This window comes from Aptenodytes forsteri, unplaced genomic scaffold (genome assembly GCF_000699145.1).
Source record: "Aptenodytes forsteri isolate BGI_AS27 unplaced genomic scaffold, ASM69914v1 Scaffold8, whole genome shotgun sequence".
In the NCBI taxonomy this organism is placed as follows: domain Eukaryota; kingdom Metazoa; phylum Chordata; class Aves; order Sphenisciformes; family Spheniscidae; genus Aptenodytes; species Aptenodytes forsteri.
The window spans coordinates 12,736,569-12,759,625 of record NW_008796218.1 but is presented as its reverse complement, the minus strand read 5'-3'; the positions used below and the strand labels follow the sequence as shown (position 1 = coordinate 12,759,625).

General features: G+C 40.2%; 1 protein-coding gene across 1 annotated transcript in view; it reads right to left on the bottom strand.

The window, feature by feature from the left end:
* LGR4 (leucine rich repeat containing G protein-coupled receptor 4) overlaps positions 1–23,057 on the bottom strand; it is a 46,158-nt gene that overhangs the window by 7,189 nt on the left and 15,912 nt on the right. The window contains exons 3-14 of the mRNA XM_019474507.1: positions 21,990–22,061; positions 10,152–10,367; positions 9,418–9,489; positions 7,548–7,616; positions 6,885–6,956; positions 6,727–6,798; positions 5,979–6,047; positions 5,500–5,571; positions 3,834–3,899; positions 2,611–2,682; positions 1,577–1,648; positions 1,148–1,273 (exon numbers count right to left, since the gene is read on the bottom strand). Of these exons, the coding sequence (XP_019330052.1) occupies positions 1,148–1,273; positions 1,577–1,648; positions 2,611–2,682; positions 3,834–3,899; positions 5,500–5,571; positions 5,979–6,047; positions 6,727–6,798; positions 6,885–6,956; positions 7,548–7,616; positions 9,418–9,489; positions 10,152–10,367; positions 21,990–22,061 (1,050 nt within the window). The remainder of the gene's footprint in view (positions 1–1,147; positions 1,274–1,576; positions 1,649–2,610; positions 2,683–3,833; positions 3,900–5,499; positions 5,572–5,978; positions 6,048–6,726; positions 6,799–6,884; positions 6,957–7,547; positions 7,617–9,417; positions 9,490–10,151; positions 10,368–21,989; positions 22,062–23,057) is intronic.

Below are 23,057 nucleotides of genomic sequence, written 5' to 3'. Positions count from 1 at the left end.
CTAAACCTCCCTTGGCACAACTTGAGGCCATTTCCTCTCGTCCTATCACTAGTTACTTGGGAGAAGAGACCAACACCCACCTCGCTACAACCTCCTTTCAGGTAGTTGTAGAGAGCGATGAGGTCTCCCCTCAGCCTCCTTTTCTCCAGGCTAAACAACCCCAGTTCCCTCAGCCGCTCCTCATAAGACTTGTTCTCCAGACCCCTCACCAGCTTCGTTGCCCTTCTCTGGACACGCTCCAGCACCTCGACGTCCTTCTTGTAGTGAGGGGCCCAAAACTGAACACAGTATTGGAGGTGCGGCCTCACCAGTGCTGAGTACAGGGGCACGATCACTTCCCTAAATAGCAGACCAGAAGCTAATTTTTCTGACTCAAGGCTACAGTATCAACTACCTGCAGTATTGTTCCTGAATTCTGTTCTTGTAAATATTTAGGAGGAACGTCAGTCTGAAGGATCCCACAATGCATTAGTTCACAAACACAGATCCAAACCTAAAAAACAATCTGCTGTTTCCACAGGACTGCTGAGGCCTGACACGGATTCCTTTGCTGGCCTTAGACAAATTAACAGTATCTTCATCTCCATTTTTTCCATCAGACAACATGGGAAACAATTTCTAACTGCTTCTTGAGGAGCGAAATATTAACATGCAGAAAGATCTTTGAAAATGCAAAGCAGTTAACCACTGTCTGATCCACCTCCCACTGAAATCAGTACCAGGTTTCCATTTGAATGATTACTGTTACTCTTATCGTTCGCCTCCAAGAACAAACAGCATGCGTATAAAGGGTGGTGATTATGGAATCAGACACCCGCGTGTCTTCTCCCGTTTTCCACACTCTGAAAGACAGATGTGCTCAGTTCAGTAACAAATGGAATCCACCCAACCCACTATTCCAAAGTCGGATGATATCTACCTGAAAAGTGGTGGAGGAAAAATAGAAAAGTTTCCAAGAAAATTGTCTGCAAATGGCTTCTATATCAGAATAGTCAGATGCCCTTTTATATAGGCCAACATTAAGACCCTACAGGACTCAGCGGATCATTTGTCATGAGTAATTATCTAAACTGGCTTAATTTATTGTCACGTTGCTTGTTACTGTCAAAATAAGCGAGGCACTCTGTAGTGTTATTTACCAACGTACCGGAGCTTTGCAAAGTTCTTTGCTGCCAAAGCTTCTTTCAACTCAGAATTGCCTGCAAGTTTAAGCTGGTTCAGTCCACTCAATCCTTCACTTGGAACTGAAGTGAGTTCGTTGAAACTTAGGTCTCTGAAATGTGAATATTAAGACAGCGTTACAACAAAGTAAGGCTGAAGATCCTATAGCATACACTTCATTAGAGTAGGAAGGCTTTTTAAGTCTCACACCGAGGCTGTGGTCTAGCAAGTGCCTGTCAGTGCAGCAGGCACTTTCAAGAAGTCTGTCCTGCATACATTCAGCAAGTGAGAGGTTTCGTGATCCACAGAGATGAAACATACAATGGGCACATACCAGTTTTAAGCTAAAACCATTTACTCTCGCAGCAGTTTAATGATAGAGAGAGGAGGTTGCTGCACAGAATAGCCTACTTACAGGTTAACAATAGCTCCAACAGTGGTGAAAGCTTCCTTGTGGATCTGACGGATCCGATTTCTACTGAGGTCGCTGCAATGAATGCCAAATGAGATTTTAGCAGTTTCATCAAAACTTTGTAACAGCCACTGTACTGAGAAAAAAGCTAAGGTGACAAATACATGATGTCTTTGTCAGAAAAGCCGAACAACACTCCCGTTTCCCCTCTCTCCCCAGTCAGCCAGGTGCAGTAGCAGCCAAATCCCGTGGTAGGGCAGCTGTATCTATCCTGCTTCACCTCATCCCCAAGGCAGCATCCATCTCCCATTCCTGCCCCCTTCCCCCTCCTTCTGCTAGCAGCTCAGCCTGCGCTCCCAAGGCAGAGGCCGCCGCGGACACCACCCATTCCCAGGCTGAAGGTGCCAGGACGATCCCTTCGGTGCCAACCGCACCTGCAGCAGGGCACGCCGGCAGGGGTGGGGGAAGGCAACGAAAGAACAAGCAGAAGGGCATCTGCTTTGTTGGATTTCAAAATCCAGATCCAGTTCCTGCTGGACCACCATGACTTATATTATGACATTCCTTTTAAAACACCTGTCAATTTGTGGATTTTTTTCTGATAATTTCAATGTTCCTATATCATCTTCATATAGCTACAGATGTAAGGGGAGGGGAAAATTTTGTTTACTGATCTGCTCCTCCTGAGGAAAACAGATAGGATGTCTCCAATAAATACTATATAATGGAATAATATAGTAATAATATAATGCAAAATAGTGGACTACCGAAAAAAATCTCCTTTTTTTATCTCCATGTATGTGTATATATATTAAAAATTTCTTTATAGGCTAGAAAAACAAAATGGAGAATAGAAAGAACGGGACTGAAACTGGCTGCTGCTAGTATCTCTTGTACATGGTTTGCTTCACCTTAGGATCCAGCATACCTGGCCTTTTGCCATCAATCAGATGTGTAACACCAAACCCTGACATCAGTTTACATGGGAATCAAAAACATTATCTTGTTTTACTCAGTATGCAACTACATGCACTTACAGGATACGAAGGGAGGACAGTCCTTGAAAGGTATCCTCTGTGATTTCATGGATTTGATTATGCTGTAAGGAACTGCAGAGTGAAGAAGTAGAAACAGAGCTTTATTGGCAAACTGGGCTGGCTTCAAACTAAGAGATAGCTCGGTGCCTGCTAATACACAGATTTAGCCTTACCAATGGCAAGATTTTTCTCATTTCCCCTTGTAGGCAAACTGTTTAAGTATCTGCTCTGCACTTCGCATTAGCCATGTTATACAACCATGAAGCTCTTTCGTGGCGCCTCTGCCCAATCCCAATTCACAACTCATTTAACTTCCAAGAGACTGTTAAGTGTGGACTGTATTATTTCCAAGCTAAAAGTAACACTTTGTGAACTTTGAAGAGTCACACTGAGATTTAAAACAAATCTACTTAATTCTGAAGGAATCTTTAGGCCATATTCTTACCCTGGGTGCACTTTTACTTCTTGAAATACAGATTTATGAAAGGAACACGTTGATATTCTTACCCTGGGTGCACTTTTACTTCTCGAAATATGGATTTATGAAAGGAATACGTTGAGAAGAGCTAATGGGCAAGTTATACTTCCAGTTCACTAGCTCCCTTTACAATGAACCATGTGTACAATGAGCCCGAAGATGTCAAGAGTGTAACAGCAAAGGCCTGTGAGAAGTCTATTAGCCCCACTCTGGTTAAGGGGAAAGAAGCTTGAGAGCAGTAGAGGTAGAAGGAGAAGTAGGAATATATGCAGGCAGAAATTGTGTAGGGTCTGGAAATTAAGCTTAAGCTTTAAAGCAATTTAGTAAGGAAAAGCAAAGATGGGGTTTGAATGTGTCTTACAGGGACCAGAGGAAAACATGTTTTACACAAGCACAGGCTGATGGTTGGAGGGAACTGAAGAGTGGAAGAGATAAGAGGCAGGAAGAAAAATACATAAATGCTCGTTCTATTTATGCGTATAGCAATGCTACTATGAAATGCAGGATTAAGGTGTCCTTCATTCTTTTTTGTGCCATAGGAACAATTAAACCTTAGCTAATTGAGGAAAACACAAGTGGTTGAATTCTCTATCCAGCACACTCCTCACATGAGATGGTTATATCATCTCTCTCCGTCCTTAATCTTAGAAACTTATGATCAAACATGAAGCAAAAAAGTTTCTAGAGACTTGGACTAAGCACACTAAGGAGGTAATAAAGATAAAAAACATGTATTTCTACTTACATTTCTTCCAAGGAGTGGCAGCCCTTAAAACTTGGGAGGTCCTTTATATTGTTGTAAGACAAGTCCCTTCAAAACAGAAAATGGGAGAAAGGTGCTTAGTTCAACTCTTTTCTACTTGAAACATCTCATCACTTGTAACCATTAAATGGATTGGCAGAAAAGTCTTCCTGTTACTAACATTCTGCGGAAAAACTAAGGGCAGTTTAGAGAAAATCTGGAATGGAATCACAAGTGTGATCTCTCCACAGCCATCCTAACTAGCCCCACTTCAATTATACATATTATATACACCCAAAAACGTAGAAAGACATAACTGCTATGTCAAGTTTGCAACAGTCAGCAAATAGCAGAAATAAGGCTGTCTATATAACTCTGTAAAATGTTGATTCATTGCCTTTTATTCACTCTATCCATGTAACCCTTTTAAAAACTACATTTCTATATCTCTCCCCTTTTTTGTCTCTGAATTCGGTGAACTTTTTTGTTTTACTTTCCTGAAATATTCAACCAGTGATGTAAAGCAAGCAAGCAAGCGTGGAAAATAAAAAATCATCCCAAAACTCTCTATTTGGCAAACATTAACAACTGAAACTAGTGTTCTGTAACTGGAAAGTAATGGAGAAACAGGCCGTGCCTTTCTAGTGGCTTCAACAGCTCATGAGATCCCTCCCAACTGACATTTTTGATTCTATAGGCACTGCTTTCAGCTCTGCATCTGGGTATATGCATACCCCAAAACCATACTGTACAAATTCCCTGAATTCTGAGAGTTGTAATCTAAAAAGTTAATTGATAATCTGCTTTTTTAGAATAAACTGGATAGATGGTATGCAACACAGGAATTTGGTGCAAATTTTTATTTAGCACGTTGGTACCTCCCTAAGCAGAGCTAGGAAAGTTCAGATTTTCCTGTGAAACTATGCGGCAAAAGGAGACTAGAAACTTGCAAGCAATCTTCAGATTTCTGTTCAAAAGATAAACTGCCGTTTGAAAATAAATCCTACCTCATCATTCTTTTTCCCTAGTTTTTCTTCTATAAAACAGAACATATTTTTCTCCTCCATTTTTCAGCACTTGCTTTTGTTCCAGATTTTCCTGCATGTACCCTTTGTAAACATGGCTTTGCCTCTCCCCCCCGAGTGGTTTCATTTTACAGTTTGGCTTTTTGCATTTATTTTAACACACCCTTACTGCTTTTTCTATTTTGCCTTTGTATTACTATCCTCTTCCTAATCCTCACCTCCATTTCTCTTGGTTTCTGATGCTCTCTCCTGTGTTCCCAAACACAAAAGTCAAAGCACTATAACTAAACTCTTCCTTAACCTCTGAATGTAAGTGATTACTGTTGTGTTAAGAATCAATGGCGGCGGAGTGAATTTGAAGATGCAAAGACTGTTCTGCAGCACCACCTTACATATCTTCTGTAACACAGGAAAGAAATAGTGCATCCCTATAAAGGGGACCCTGTTTCAAGAATACAAGGCATTACATCAACTGTGCCACGAGTCTTGATTTGAAGAATCAAGAAACCAGAATCAGATTTCTAACGTTGATAGAACTACTAGGATGAGCAATTCTAAGCAATACTTTTGCTTTGAATTAGCTTTAAATTTCTTTTAAAACATTTTGATGCAGATGAAAATAGGAGCACAATGTGTATACTTACAAAGTTCGCAGCACCTTTTGCTCTTGACATAAATTAACAGGAATACTGTTTATCTTGGTCCCTGTTAGAGTTCTGTGAAAAAAACCCCGTATATAAATGTTTGCATTGTTGATGGTAGATGGCATAACAAGCATACGTAAGAGCAGAAGAAGGATGGTGTCTCAGCTATCGGGGTGCAAATTTTTTTTGGTTTGGTTGTTTGGAAGAGGCTAACTTTTCTGTTTTTCAGTTCTGTGAGAGGGGGGTTAGTATCAATGGCCTTTTCATGGGCTGTTGCCAGCTTACACTATTAAAAAAAAAAAAAATTAAGAGGCACCCAGGTATCACAGTAAGGAAAGCTATATAATTACTTAACATTTATTGACAGGAAGAGAACATAACATCCAGTTGCTCTCCAGACCCACTAATCATATTTCAATCACTTCACAAGAGGCAAAACCAAGAAATTATTGGAAGTTATTTCTGTAGAAGATACTTACAAGCTCTCCAGATTAATGGTTCCTGTCAAATTAGGAAACCACTGCACCATGCTGGCACCCCGGATGACCCTAAAAAAATCCCCATGAAAATTAGCTGTATTATGCAAAGAATTGTGACGTTCAATCCTGCTATCAGGTAGGTATTTTCACTAAGGAGACAGTCTAAGATCCTCATTGCTTTTGTTTAAATTTTACACATGAATATAGTCTTTTCACTGCTTCTTATACTAGTAATTTGCTTAATCAATTACTCCTCCATTAGCAAACAACTGGAATTCATCAAGCTGGAAAGAGTCGTATCAATACACATATGAAAAGGGCATAAACTCGTAGGTAGTTTGTAGTTCAAAGTCCAAAGTCTCACTCCGTTTTGCTTTCTCGTCACCCCCAGAACTGGTATCTTTTGAGAGTATGCATGCACTAACCTGCAAAACATTCTCACAATGTACATCCCTGTTCAAAAACCACCTAGGACATATTGCAGTTTGTTTAAGTAAGAACCTGAGCATTTGGCCTGAGGTTATGTGTCTTATGCAAGGTAATGAAGATTTAAAAAAAAAAAAGTTGTAGAGCATATTTACTAGAGCTTCTTAAGAAACTGGATATTCCCAACAATAACAATGTTTATAAAAGCTTACTGCAAAAAAATTGTAAGGTAAGAGGCAGTCAGAAAATTTAGTTATTTTGAGTTCTTAGCCACAACGTTTCATGTCCATATATTGTACTATATAGCTGAGATGATACTTACAGGGAATGTAGATCTGACAGATTCTGAAATGCTGAGTTCCCCACAAAAGACAAAGGATTATCATACAAATGTCTGGGAAATGAAAAACATGTTTCAATTGCTGTTCTTACAGTCACTGTCTGCTACAGACTAAAAATAGATGCATGAAAATTACTTACATCGTTCTTAGAAGGGGGTTTCCTGCAAATGCACCATCAGGAATTATGGAAATGTAGTTACTGTGAAATCCCCTAAAGATATTAGCAAAGAAGAAAACCAACACTTAAAAATATCCTGCCAGTAGATTCAACCAATAGTCATTTTCTTCACACCTACTCAATTCCCAATCCTGCCAAAAATAGGATTGTAGTTAAATAGGAGTAAGTCAAACTGTAGGAATAACTTTGAAGGTATGATTTCTGTCTACTGCACATCAGCTAAACTGAAAATATTTCATTACAAAGAAACTGTTCTGTCCAAAACACGATCCTGTGCTTTCTCTCTTCTTCTTCCCCTCTTAAGGAGGGGACAAGGAAAACATGTGTGATCAGTGAATACTTAATTCTGCTACTGGAGGCCAAAACCAGCTCATGATTAAGATCTATGCTAATCGTTCTGAATAAATTGCTTGCTTATATAACTCCAAAATAATTTTGAATAGGTTCCCTCTCTAGCCGATGATTACATTTTCCTTTAATTACAGCATCGCTTAGCATAACTTAATCTGATCTAGGTTGCTGCATAATGAGACAAGCATTCTTAAATCCGGGAATTTCTTTTCTCTTTTTATTTATGGAAAGGAGAAAGAAAACCGGTAAAAAGGGAGAATAAGTAATACTTACAACTCCTTTAGACTTGGGAGTGCTTTTATGGCTTCGGGGAACTCTACCATGTTGTTATAATTTAAATCCCTAGAGGAAACAAAGCAGGAAAATCATGAAATTCGTAATAGTTATCATGAATTGTTAAAATAATTTTTATTTAACACAATTCAATGAAAGTAAAAAGTTCTCAGAACATCTCTAACTAGACCATAGAATAACTTGATTTTTAACTTAGATTTAGTCTTCTGATGTTGCACATGCTTTATAACCAGCTAATAACTTAGGTAAGATATTTAATATTATCCAGAGGATTATTCATGTTAAGTCAAATGACATTTCCTTACAGCAAAGCTCAGTATTTTTCAACAACTCACAGACTTTTCTTCAACAGAATTTACATGGAAATGAACTAAGATTTCAAAGTTTAAAAAATAAAGTAGATACAAATGACTACTCTTTATTAGCTTACTAAGAAAACTTTTCTTTCAGGTTTTATAAAATAAACAGTAAATAAGCCATTAGGTAATAGCAGACCTTCTAGCAAAACCAATTGTAAATACTGAAGGGAAGCAGAGGGAAACCTCATCACACTGAATCATCACACATCAGTGACAGGGATCTGTTGAAATCTCAGTTAACCTGTCACCATTCTAGCAGTAACATCAGGACCGGCTACAGTCTTTTTTCTGCAAAAGGGATTCTTTATGAGAGGGAAAAACATTCTGAGAGTCTTACATCTTACATCAGCTGTGCACGTTTACATAGCGCCTAATTATTCCTTAATTCAGTTCCTAAGAGAATGACAAGATAGTTGGAGTAAGCAGCATTCCTGGACTCATCCAAACTCCTCATATGTTAACAGAGGTTGTCCCTGGCTTTAACGTGCCCTTGCCCTCCTTCATTTGTTTTATTTATTTAGCATTCTCCTAAGCATAACAAAATGCACCGCTGAAGGAGATACCACTTATTAGACATTCAATGAGCAAGCTGAAGGGAAATGGGGAGTGTAACGGCGGCTGAAAGCCATTCCTCACCAAGAAGGTGCTCTGGAGGTTGAGGAGTACTGTGGAGCTAGGATCTGGCCGCTACGGACACCCAGTTCTGGGGGGAGTATGAATTGTCAGCTGGGACAACAGACAAGGGGTGAGGGGAAGGTGATGCTTCCCGCCACCATCCCCTGCTCCTGTCCGAAGGAACATAAGGTTCACTGTTTCAGATAAACCAGTCCATCATCTGAATATTTGCCAGTATTTGAAGTGAACTCAGGTGAATCTCTTGTATGAGAGGCTGGGAACCAGGAGCTGGGCTGTTTTCTACCAGCCTACAGAGGATCGGTTCAGAAGCTGTGGGGACACATGAGCGACAGCCTCCTTGGCAGGCAGTGGTGCCCAACCAGTAATGCAGGAGCAGTGGAGAAACAGCCCGCTGGGGCCTTCTGAGAAACCTCCTATCAACACACAAGAGTTTTGGCAGTGTATCTTAAATATGCTTAATCCTACAGTAAATCTGAGAAACAAATATTTGTCCCTTATCACCCACAGGGCCACTCAAAACACTTCGATACATCCACCTGACTCAGTGGAGTGCTATGCAAAGATACACCAGCTAGATCAGGGCTAGGAACATTAGACCCACATCATCCACTGTGACATTTCACCCAGGCTAATATTTACCTGCTTCTCAACATAGTTAATTAGTTTTGGTGGAGCACTGCACTGATACTAGCCTTCAGTTCCGAAACCTGAGCTGGAGCTGTGTCAGTGGTATGTGTTGTGCTGTGCACACATGCCTTATTTGCAAAATCTTCACCATACCAGTAAAGTAACCTTGATTAAGCTGGGAATGAGACAAACACTGAACAATTAGTTACTTTAAGAAGCATACTTACAAGGTTTCAAGGTTGTCTAATCCATCAAAGCAGTGTTTTCCTATAGTTTTTATTTTGTTATTATGAAGATGTCTAAAAAACAAAAACAAAACAAGTATGAAAATAAGTGAATGATTTCATGTAAGTTAACATATTAGCAGATATTTCTATGAAATCAAGACAGTTAAATGGTTTAGAAAAAACATTACAAGGGGTGGATTATACAGAAGAATGTCTTTCACTTCTCGACAGAAATATTTCATCCTCATATGGGAACAGAACAGATTACCCACAGTCAAGACAACCTATTTTAAACCCTTACTCACTATCCAGAAGTGTGATAAAAAGATGATTTAAACATATAAATCAAAGTAATTTTTCATATTAATCCTTGGAGATATTTAAGACTACGCAGAAACAGGTCTGTGGCAGATATTTTCTTCTTTTAATATCTCTGAAAGCTTTCTCTGACAACCATTGGTTTGAAATATTCGTTGCTAAAATGAGACATCAGGAAAATACACGGCAATCTCCCTATCCATAGCCCATTTGACTTTCTGTTTAGAAGATCTTTAGCAAACCTTCAGCGGGTTGTCGAAGTACACGTGATACCATCTCGTGTTGGTATAGGCTGTTACTAGACAACTGAGCTAAAACATAGCAAAATACCATTTTCAGTGCCATCTTAGCTTAATCAAAACTGTAACTGAGGAAAGAATCAAAGTGACCTATGAAATACAATTACAAATACTCACAGAACAACAAGACTTGAAAGGTTTGTAAATGCATAGTCAGGAATATGTGTTATTTTGTTAAGAGCCAGCGTTAACGCCTGCAGAGAGGGAAGATTGCTGAGCGGATAGATGGGAACTTCTGTCAAGCTGTTGTCATCCAACCAAAGGTGACGCAACTGCACCAGACCCTCAAAACTGTCTTCTGGTATGGCAGTTATATGGTTAGCATCTAAACGCCTACATGAAAACAGAAAGAATTCACATGGTAAACTTACAAATTACAGATAAGTAAAAATATCAATTAAAGTCCTGCTACTCCTGAGTATTTTTTTTAAGCTTAAATATGCTTTACTGAAATAATTTAACATCGGAAAGTTTGAAGGTTTACTGAACGACACATGAAGACCTTTTCAAGGCAAATGAAGAGCCCATAAAAAGAAAGCTGCAAAAAAACTTCTTCTCAGACATTTTTAATAAAACATTTTAACAAATTCATGTGCTTATAATCACCTTAAAGTGAATTGGTAACTAAATAGACACCTCTCCCCTACAAACCCCACAGCTGCTAATACTGGAATACGTCTTTAAAACGGTAGCTTGATATTGTACCAAAGATTGCAGAGGCATTTATTTATTTGAACTGGTTATCCCTATAGCTACGTCGTCAATAGCATCGTATACCGTTATACGCTTTGTTTTGTGGTACTGGTATACACCTTAAGCGACTACTTCAGAGAACAGGATTACTAAAAGCAGTTCTTGAACAAAGTTGGAGCTATGAATTATCCTGGCAAATAACACATTGTGTCATCAACTAAAACCGAGAAACATCCTTCACTCTTGCACCTGATCCTTTGTAACATGCTCCACAAAAGAAATGCAAAATAGCACGTTAGCACTGTTGACTATTGTACATTATTGGATTTGCCATCACACTTTCTCCCCAAATGAACTCTGATCGCAAACGTTAGCAGTAGTAACGCATGTGGTAAGCGACTTAGATATCCTTCACAAAGAACAGCAAACCACGTGCGACAATTAGTTCTGCTACAGTTACCAGCTTGCACATGCTATGGGGTTTCACTGCTTCTTCAGGTTTCAAAGCATAAAAAAAAACCCCAAACCCAAACTCCACACCTGGAAACCTAGGAGGCTAAAATGCACGTCCTCAGCTCCGACTCCAGATGTGAAGCCCTCACGATGGGAGGCGCAGGTGTTACTGTCAGAGTCTCGCTCAGAATCCTTATCCATGACAACTGACAAACCTGATAACTGCAACTCCTTGTCTGATGGCTTTGGCAGCAACAGCAGAAACTCTCGTGCAAAATGACATGTGCTTCTTCCTCATGCAATACACTCTGAAGCAATCTGTTTTTCCATCTTCCTACACTAGCAGCGTAGTTACTTGGATAGCATCACTGGCAACCAGGGCAGGCAAAAGGCACAGACGGGGACCGGTTCAAGTTTATCCACACTATACCATGGAACCAGATGCATTGGGGACAAAAGTGGAAAACCACCCACATTAAAAGCTTAAGCTTGGATTTACACAGACAGAAGCCCCAGGAATGGACAGCGGCAAGGGATGACCCAGGAAGCAGCAAAACTTTAATAAAATGCTATTCTTCATAAGGCGATGAGAGGAAAGGTCAGCAGTGACAGCCCACGAGATGAAAAAAATGGACTGTAACAGATCCGAGCCAGCACAGGGCTAAGAGCAATAGGCAATGTTTGACTGTCCTCTGACCTACAGGCTGTCTTCTCTAGGTCAACACGCAGCTGAACTGTGGTGACTTCGCTGCAAACATGGAAGAAAACACCTTGCATAACTGCTTTGAAATGACTGGTGTACCAGCCGTGGTATGTATGCTGCTGTCTGGGGAGACAAAACACGTATACGCTCCTCCATTAGCATCGATGTTCATTATGATACAAATCAGCACAGGTTTTGAGTTATATTAAGCATTCGCTGTGTTTCTAAAGCCATGATCAGACATGCTCTTGAAAGTCTAGCTGGGTTAGTTTAAGAAGTCATTGCCTCCAGCCGTTCATCCCGTCCCTCTCTGGGCTGGCAGAGTGGACCAAGTGACTGCGCTACATTTGTCCCCGGGCACAGTCGTGACAGCTCAAATAGTACTGGAAGTGCTTCTGGACCCCAACACTTAAAGGACGTGATGAATTCAAAGGGAGAAGACAAGCTTGATCAAGAATTAATGCACTTAATCTATTTCTGTGAAAGAGAGTTTTGTTGTTGTGATGTACGTGGTTTAAATATTTCAAATTATTAGGGAAAAAAGTCAGCAGCTGAATTTTCATGTAATAAAAAGTCAAGAAATGCATCCAATTAAGTAACAAATACACCAATATAAGTGGGAACTTATAAAACTGCCCGTAGTCAAAGACTGTCTCCTAAGATGAGTGAGGTGCCATTAACTCTAAAGCTGTACATCAAAGAGCCAATTCCTATGGTTCATATACTGGCATCCCCTTATCATTTGCCCCATGGTCTGACAGGTGTGTACGCTATTCTGTTTGAATGTTTTTAGGCTGCACTGAGACTGGAACATTTCAGAGAAATTAAGTGTCTGATGATAATAAAGAAAAAAATAAATAAGGGGAGGTAAGGAAAAAAGCCTGCGGCTCTGCTTCAGGGGGGAAAAAAAAAAAAAAGAAAAAAGAAACACAAAACTAGAAATTACCTGTCTTTCTTCTCTCTCCTAAATTCACACACCTCCCTGAAGATCAAAAGAATTATTTTCCAGGAATAAACACATATCCGAGTCTTCTCTTCAACTAACCTTCCCCCCCCCCCCCCCTTTTCTTTTTGAAGCGAAGCAGCATACCCGAGAGGCAGGCCTCAGTCATTGTGACTACTTGTCTACACCTATGTTTGTACTTCACTGTGTTCCTTGCTAAATTCCATTTACTCAAGCAGACTTTGGAAAACAAAAACACACACCGAACCCCAAGCCCTGCTCCTCCTCCCCCCCAGTTAAAGCAGATGATGACCAGAGGAAGGACGGACACACGCAATGAGGGAGTCGAGCTCTCAGCCAGGGAGAACAAAGAGAGTCATGGAGAAGATGATGGACCCTTCATCCCCAGCTTGCTTTGCCAAGACCTCCATCTCCCAGCGCAGACGGATTGAGTACCCAAGGAGCTTTGCATCTTAAACTGATGGCTCTCCACAGCCATCCAGTCTGTCATGTTCATCTTCTCCTGCCCACAGCAGTCAAACTGAGGGGGGGAAAGAAGACCACCACCCACCGTTGTCACTGAGCAGGGAAGTCTGGAAGGTGAAACAGGGCGCTTTTCTAGCGCTCTCTCACTTCTTTTGCAAACATTTGGCATCATCTTAACAAACGCAACGTCTGAATAGAGCTGAAAGTAATCAGCAATGCCAAATCATAAAGCCAAAGTCAAGCAGAAAGACGGGACATCTTGCTGTGATTATTTGTGTCTCTCACTCCCCATTTACATAGCAACTTCCTGATCTCCAAGTCTGAAGATCACTGTGCTAGCCCAGGGTTTTCCCAGAGGCCAACGGATATATCAATAAAATAGTTGAAAACAGATGGTTTGCCCAGAGTTTTCACTGAGCTGCGTTCACAGTTTTAAAGGGAAAACCTGTGATTTACAAATGTTATAGGAACAAGCACAGCATCAAAAGAACCAAAGTGGGTATTATTATGATTACACAAAAAAATATTTATTGGTGCTGGATTTCTGTTATTAGTTGTCATACCTCAAGACTTATTTTTAACTAATTTGGCCATTTCTGTCTCATCCACATTTTTTGTGTTCCTTCATGCCTGTTAGTGTAAGCCTGATGTGCCATAGTTAATTTTTTCTTTTTTTTTTCCTCTTCCAAACAGTCAAAGCTTATCCACATTATGTTCAATGCACAAAACACAGCTGAAATGCTTCTACTTAATGTGAAATGCACATAATGGAGTACTTAGTGAAACAACTGAAAAGCAAACCTAAAATATTTGACAACTTCCACAAAATATTACAATGAAGGACCGCATCTTTTCTTTAAGATGGGATAAAAGAGTATTCACTAGCTCCAATAACTAGCAAAGTACAAGTAACATTCTTCGCTTGGACTGAAATTTTACAAAGACTGTCCTTTTCCATTAAAGTGTTAAAGATAAGACTATGTTCTTTAAATTAGGGCTTGCAGCATGTACTTAAATTCCTTAATCTTTCAGAAGCTACTCCAATTCCAGCTTCCCTATAGGCATTGGCTTGCAAGAGACCTTTACTTTTAGTCCATAAATTCAGAGTTCACTTGCGGAGCTGTCGTCTTCACTTTTATTACCTGTCAGGTTCCCTCCTCACACAAACTCCAACTCCACAGGAAGAAAGAAAAGGAGGATGACAGAAACCTATATATTCAGCAGCTCTTATATCAGTTCAACATATTGTTAAAACAAGTAAAGAACATAGCAACTTAAAGCTCTTCAAACAATTAAGTCAGCTTTAAGGAAACTGTAAAACTAATATGAACTCCTACCTCAATTCAAATGAATAAAAGTTCCACAGTCTAACACATACATATATATGAATTTTTTATATTTATATAGTAATATAAACACACACAAAATTACCATTCCAACTCCAGTATATTTTAAATTTTCATAAAGCTTTTCACTACAAGTCTCAGGCCAGGCCTGCCAGGAGTACGCTAGTGTATGGAGAGCAGATATCTGGGAAGTGGCACAGCATGGCATCCAGCTTTTTTAACACATTACGGGGGGGGTGGAGGCAGGAAAAAACTTTGATACATTTATTCATTTCTGGAGCATTAGGAGCTTAAGAAAAAAAAAAAATCAAATCTTCTCAGTGTTTCCTCGGGATGTCCCAGGAGGCAGCCAAGCCCCCTCCAGCCCTGGTCTCAGAAGCGCCCCTGCACCACACCAAACTGCAGCAGAAACTGCTGTGCCAGACACTTGTACAAAAGCAGGTGTTTGCCAATGAAGCGGGCACAGGAGCACTGTTACTGGGCACAGCGCCTACTTACAGGGTTAAAAAGGCTAAAAGGAAAGGATACTCATGGCCCTGTTTGGGCTGGCCAGCGGCACTGCTTAGAGCAGGCTCCCTACAGCCTGCATCCCTCGTGGGTAGCGCCGGGGAGGCCTCCAGGACCACGCTCGCACATCTCCTCCAGCTGCCCAGTCCCTTCGGTGCTGCTTCTCTGGTTTATTCTTTTCCCATCCTCCAAAAAACACCAGGTGCTAGGCAGTGAGGGTTCCTCCCCACTGGACTGGGGGAAGGCAAGGCAGAGCATCCCTCGGCCATGCAGGTAGGGTCGTGCCGCAGCCAGACTGCGAAGCCAGCAGCTTTGCGTGATCCCAGCTGGTCCGGAGGGAGCAGGAACACGAGGGGCAGAGCCGGACACAAAACTCAGTAGGGGGAGAAAAGAAATCCTGTGTTTTGCTCTCATTCTGTAGTCTCTCCAAGCATGTTATGATCAACCCTTGCTCTGCTGGGGCAAACCAACCAACAGCATGCCAGGGGCCATCACTGTAGGTGCTCCCTGAGGAGCTGGCCACGATCCTCGCCACGAAGGCCACCTGGGTGTCATGAGATACATCCCATAAACATAATCTTAGTAATAATATTCATTATGAACGTACTGCCACACATTTTGCTAACACTATTTGTCTGGGAAGAGGAGATTTGTTTGCAGCTACCGTCCCAGCCTCGCTAGCTCTCATCTGCGACCACACTTGGCCTTCCAAGCTTCAGCGACTGGGAAATTTTAACAGCCTTGTACTAATAGCAAGAGTTTAACATTGATGTTAATAAAAGGAGTATCACTCCTGACTCTTGTGTTAAACCACTTCTGCTCAATGGCAATCATTAAAGAACTTTGCTCTTTGAAGTGCTCCTTCAAAAACCACAAACAAATCACTCAAGTAACACTGGAGTAGATTTTTAGGTTTTGAAGTTGAGTACTGATAAGCCTGGTACCTAGGAAATTCTGCTACAATGCAAGGCAATAAACCCACCATGTTAACAGAGGTACTTTAAAATACTCAGCACGTTTGCTCACTGTATCAAGCGGCAGCTCTCTGTACCTTATGTGTTGAGAACGTCAATGCAAGGATTTGCTTTATTCAAAGACAAATTTACAGCAGCTCTCAGAAACTAATGATACATGCCAAAGCAATTTCAACCACCAGTACTGATGTGCCAGCATATCTGTTCTTCCATTTATACGTTTAAGATGGTACCAGTCAGCGATCACACAGTTTGCTGCAAATTACCTGTAGAGGATTCAGCTGATCTTTACCTACATGCTGTATAACTTCCACCATCCCAGTTAAGTTTCTGATCGTTCCATTTCTAATTTCCCCATTTTTATTTAAATATTAGCAATTCCTTAAGCAAGCCCAGACAGTTAAAAAAATGTTACAAAAATCCCAGAGATTGCTGAAGCTCACAAGAAATACCTATACCTCACTTTCAAGAAAACCAGAACAGCTTCTAAAAGTGAACATGGCATAGAAAAATGAGAAGCTTGTCATTCAGCAAGTATGTAACCTTCATGAAGCAGTATATTTAAACTGCTCATATTTAAAGATTTTTAAGCACAAACACATTCTTATACATTCTTTAAAAAAAAATGCAAGGGAGAAAAGCATATTCAGCATATTTAAGTTTGTATTGGTTTTGCAGATTACAAAGAAAATGTGTGTGAATTTCTCCCTTTCCCATAGTTTAATCCTATAGCTTAACACAGACTCACTTGAGGGCTGGTCCCCTTTAACCCTTTAATAACAGTGAAGTAGGGAACTAAAACACCTCTGGAGAAGATGACCCATTAGGAGTTGGTTAGGTGAAAAACCACCTGCCACTGTTAAAGGTGCATGCTACATATAAGAACATACAATGCATAACTTCATCTAGTCATTGCTGTTAATGAACATCTTCCACAGTCTCCCAGACAAGATTATCCTTACAGATAGCCCTGTCCTTCAAAACTCTGTAATCCAGAATCACTAAATTATTAACAGAAGCCATAGAATACACTGTAAGAAAAAATTAGCAGCATTAAAAGAGAACTGTGTATTTTTTGGTACAAGACAGCGTTTGCATTATCCTCTCCAAACTCAGGGACCTTCCCTTCTGACACCTCTCAATGTGCTTACAGTTTACATTACTAAAATTGTTGTCATCAGCATGAACTACCGCTTAAAGCTGTGCGGTTTCATTATGGTACCAGCAGAATGTTTCTAGATTTGATCTGAGTTTTGTTTTTTTTATAAATACAGATGTAACTTGATCTGTATAAGGAATCCTTCCTAAAATAAAAAAATAATAATAAGGCTATAGCAGATATGTGCTATAGCACATTTAAAATGTGTCCTGACTGAAATACACCTCCGTCCTCTGTCCCCACCCTTTTTCCGCACATTTTTACCCTGCAAAGCAAGATCCTGCTCTCATTTCTCTCAGTCCCACACCAGGACCCCAGTCTTTCCTGCCTGGGCCAAGCCCATTCCCTCTCCCAGAAAATATAATCACATTCCAGTTCAGCACATTCACACCTCCTGTCTCATCCCGCCTCAAGCCTGCTCCAGCCTTCCGAGATAGGAAGACAGACAGCAAAACTGGTTATGATCCTGCAGTGGAGGCTACGAGCAGACCAGGCTAGGGAGCCAGAACTGCTACCGGGTACCGCAGAAAATTACTGCTGACCACATGCATGAAGACACTTACCCTGCAGCTCAGGTGAACACCCACACAAAGGGAAAGGCAGGAGCTATCAAAAGTCGAGTACCACGCTGGCATGGTCCCAATACCCCCAATTTGGGAACCTGGCATAACAGCGTAGCTGCAGTGCTTTGAACTATTGCTGCAGAATGCTCTACTATTCCCTGCATGTGGGCACGTGTGCACATGTGCAGGGACAGTAACTCGGTGATTCCTGAACTACAATTATAATAAATCGTCTTCAATACGATAGCAGCTATTGACAAGCTTTCAAAAATTACTCCTGGATTTGACAGCAAATGCCCACGAAAATTGGCAGCAATTCGGTTTTTGGGTTTAAATGGAACACAGTTCTCCTTTCCAAAGCATCTGAAAGCCTTTGTTTAAATAACACAGTTTCAGTATTAGTCACACACTGAGGATTGTACTAGAATATTCTGTGCTATGACTTAAAATTCATATGTAGCTGGGTTTCTGGGGTGAATTAGAGCAACCCTAGAAGTTGCTGTAGTTCACAGAACCACTTTGCAAGTCCCCACATTCTCAGCTGAAGCTCAGAATAAGCAGTGTTACAAAAAAAAAAAAGTCATCACAGTCAAATATGCTTCTTATGCTAAGGCACCTAAACAAGCGACCCTCTGAAATGGCTTCCTGGTCCTTTCAGGCTCTGCACACGCTGCTGGAGCAGCACACCACTCTACTACCTCTGGCTCTCTGTATGACCCTTGGATTGCCAATAAACTTCACCAACACCATTTCCAGATCTAAAGTACGAAGTACACCACTTCATTACCTTGTGATAACAAAAAATACACCGTTGATGCTTTGCAGTAAACTGAAATGCATCAAAACTATTGTTCACATTTGTGAAGCTCCTTATTTGTCAGGTCTTTCTGCTACCAAAAGCGGCGGGCTCAAGCTGGGTAACCAGTGCCTTCTGTCTGGGTAGTGCAGTCCCACGGTCCCAGATAGCACGGCATCTTGCAATGGCAGAATGCATCCTGCCAGATAAACTTTTCTGAGGTGCTAGACAGCAAGTTTCCACTCAGTAAAACTTACATTTTGCTAAATTTCACCTCCATAAATAAAGGACGCTATTCTAACTCTCTTTTGGAGGCCAGAGCTGGGAAAATATCCAATGTAAACAGAAAATAAAGAGCTGTTATTTAGTATTCTGAATGAGGCTGGCTACTTGCCAGCTATAATATTAACATTAGAGATCATGAAGCTCCTGTAACCATCATCTTTATTTCCACCCAGGTATGTTTACTGGGCTCATTAATACATACGGTGTGGCAACCGTCTTCCTACGCAGCTGGAAATTGGAGCACATTAAGAGGGAAATTGGATAGTTCGACAGGAGTTGCAACCAAATGATTATCAATATGCTATAAAGTTTTATGAGCAAGTAATTTGTGTCTTCACCAAGAAAAAATCCCCCTAAAGCCTACTTCAGAGCAAACTGGGAAACTGCCAAAAGAGAGTCAGTTAAGTGATGTTTAAACTTGCAGGTTTTGGATGGAGATTACATATTAAAAAGGTAGAAGCAGGTTTTCTAACATATATTCTGCAAAGAGTTTTATGTTTTAGAAGAAGGTCACAGCAGCTCAGGAGCTTTAAATCCACTTTTGACGCAAATTCCTTTGGGAGGGGAACAAACTTTTTTTTTTTTTTTTCTTTTTACATTAATAAAGCAGCATGCTGGCACTGAAGTTTCCATGTTCACACACAAAATTCAGAGGAACAGTCCTACATTCCTTTACCAGAAGTTGCCCCCTACATTAGTAGGGGATATGCATAACTACACTGTAATTTTATGAGTGATGCAATAAACTGAAAGTTTTCCTGAAATTCGTTAAAATGACAGAAATGCATTCTGGTGAAGTAAACAAGTTGCATAGGAAAAATGCTTTACATTTCTCGCTACACTTGTCTCAAAACCCAATTTATTCTCAAACTGTTGCCAATTCTAACAAATTATGGTGACCTTGCAATGGAGACAGATATCCCTCTCAGGAACAGAGAGAGGGACAACCCAAAGCATGACCCACACCAGTGGAAGAAAAATCTTTCTGAGCTTCTGACACCGACGGCCTCCAGACTGGATTTGCCCACCTTATTTCTAACAGCTATTCTGAAAACTCAAGGTTTTCTTCAGAAAAAGATGTAACAAGTAGCTTGCTACTTATTAACCCAATTTCCTCCTTTTTCACCTCCTAAAATTGATACAGTTTATCATTTGCCTACGAACAATGAAGCTCCTAAAAAGGGAATCCTCACCACACTTTAAATTGTTACTATTGTATTTTAATTACAATGATATTATGTCAAGCAATTATACTGGTTACATTACAAAATATTACATAATCATTCCATGATTTTTTTCCAACAACTAAAATGTCTGCTTTTTTTAAATAGCTCTGACATCATCTTGTTTCCAATCATATTAAAAATATATGAATTTTAAAAAAATAAAGAGATGCTGGCTTAATTTACACATTCATTATTTCCCCCTTAATTTTGTCCCTTCCCTTTTGCACATAAAATTATCATCAAACCAGCAACTGGAGATTTAATATTTTAAACTTTAATTAGAGAACAAACATTACTGTAAGTAAGTAGAGAAAAAAGCACATTCATCGGAAACGAAACGGATGATTTGTAGACAGCAAAAGTATTTACTAAAGTAGTTTCTTTTTTGGCATCACAGAAATGCTGGAAGCCAGGAAGGAGTTTTGTTTTTTTTAAATAATTACTAAAAGGTTATTCACATCATGTAATTTGAAGGATTTTTATTACGACGCATAGCATTTGCACAAAGCAGACTGTGGCCCTCAGACCAAGGTGTTCTCCTCTTCTACACACACACTAAAACAAGAGGGAAACGTGGACATTAAATTTGCAAAACGGCTGCAAATGCAAACCTGCATCCGTCCTACTCTTGGATCCAAAAACCTGGAAGAGCCCACGCCAACTCGTGGCATCAAAACTCGCCGCTCGCTCCTGCTATGAGCTGTGTGCTTCCCACGCTCGCCGTCGCGTGCAGGAGATCCTCGCTGGTAAGCAGCCCAACAGAAGCAGGTCCGTGGCTGCACTGGGAGGTGGGGGAGGTGGCACGTCCCTGCACTGCGCAGACTCCCGCTCCCCAGCGGGATAATCTGCAGCCAATCTTATTCTGCCCCATGCTGCTTACTGTGCTTTCTTCAGATGGAAAAGGCGGGAATACCTGAGCAGCTACGAGAAGGTCGTGGCCAGGATCCAAGTTTAGGGAATGCAGAAAGCACCTTTGCAAAAGCTGCGTAATAGTTTGCAAAGCTATTTTGCAAAACTGATTTTTTTTTTTTTCTTTTTTTTGCAAAACTATTCCATAATCTGATGCAACACTGAAAGAAACAGGGTCTTAGGCCAGAAACCCAAATTTTGGCACAGAGGGAATAGATGATCTGCCCTCTCTCTCTGTACGTAAGCAGAAACGAAGAAAAATTTTGAAGCCCTTCTCCCCTCCACCTCCTCAGCACAGTGATAAGCATCTACCACCTAGAGAGCTGTAACTAACTATTAAGGTCTGATTAAGATGCTTTATAAAACATAATAAGCCATGAGATAGTATAAGCACATATGAAATATCTTATGAGCAACTAGTGATAATGGCTGAGGTGTTCATAACTGTCTATGTGATTTCAACACCTTCCAGTAAAACCAATACTATCCATGTCTCAAGCAATACTCCTTCCCAGAAACCCCTTTCCCTCCTCCAGATACAAAAGACTTGGGCATGATTCATTTTTGCACAACATTTTAAAATTGCTTAAACACCTTAGGACATGCAAGAAGGATGATAAATGTTTAATTCCATCACCGCTGCATTTATACAGCAATCTTGTACCTGGGTTTGGGTTTTGAAAGAGTTTGGATTTGGGTCACCCCACCAAAGATGACGAATACAATTCCTTATGAACTTCACTTGGGAAACTTTGTTCCAGTTGAAATTGCAATATCAGAAAGTCCAGGTACGTTATTACACATACATGATTATACTTCAAAACTCTATAGAATGAAGCAAGCATGTACAAAGTGACTGAAAGTGGAACTTGGAGAACAGTGCAAGAAAAAAAGCAAAGTAAGAAAACTTACAAGGACTGTAAACCGCTTAATCCTCTGATGGCCTCATTAGGTATAGTCTTCAGCTGATTGTTCTGTAGGGTTCTGTAAAAATCCACTGTGTTAGTAAAGCAGAATTTGACAGTAATCTTTATCAACAATAGAGATGACAGAAGAGCCCATGGTGCTGTTATGGTTTCACACATTTCTATTATACATAAAAGCATGTAGAATTATCAAGACCAGATACCCAAAGCCAACGATGAAATGAGAAAATGGTCGATTTAGTTTTATTTACAACTCATTAATTAACTGCATTGATTTGCAGACAACAAGCCTCTGACATAATAGGCTGAAATTCCCCTGGGAACTCACTGAAGAGGTTGAACAACTTAACGCTAGTACAATTTTGCTACAATGGATGACATTTTATTATTTTCTTGTGAAATCATCCTATGCATGCTACAAAATACATAAACCTCTAATTTTTCTTAAAGCCGCATCAATACACAATGCATTAACAATCTAATAAAAAAAGTGTGTTCACAACAAAGCACCTCTGGGCATAACATTAAAAAGACACAGAATGAAACTAGAGCCAAGCTGAATGAAGTTATACTGGTTTGTTTTTGTTTTGTTTTGTTTTTAAGAACTCCTCTTATGGGACGACATATTATTGCATGATGAGTTCTTTTATAAAGAGAATGTAAGTAACTGAGTTCTCACACATTATAAATTATTACTAGATTTTGGTACATACTGGGGCAAAATGCAAGTGAACAAGTAAGTTAACTGTTAACTAATATCCAAGTCCCAAATTTTTCAAGAACCACTAGAATTTCAGGCACCTCCAGTGTTGAGTATCCTGATGGAGATACCTTCAAGAGCCTTGACACACTTAATTCGATTTACAAAACATCATTAAGTAGTATTGCAGATGGGCAGTTTCCTAATCTGTACCCTGCTTATGCTGTTTGTTTATGCTTCTTTCTTTATAACCTCAGGGTCCTTTTCCACTAGGTTTTTAAAATATCTGTTTAATTAACTATCTATTACCCTACTAGCAATCGGAAATATTTACATCAGCATAAATGCTACAAT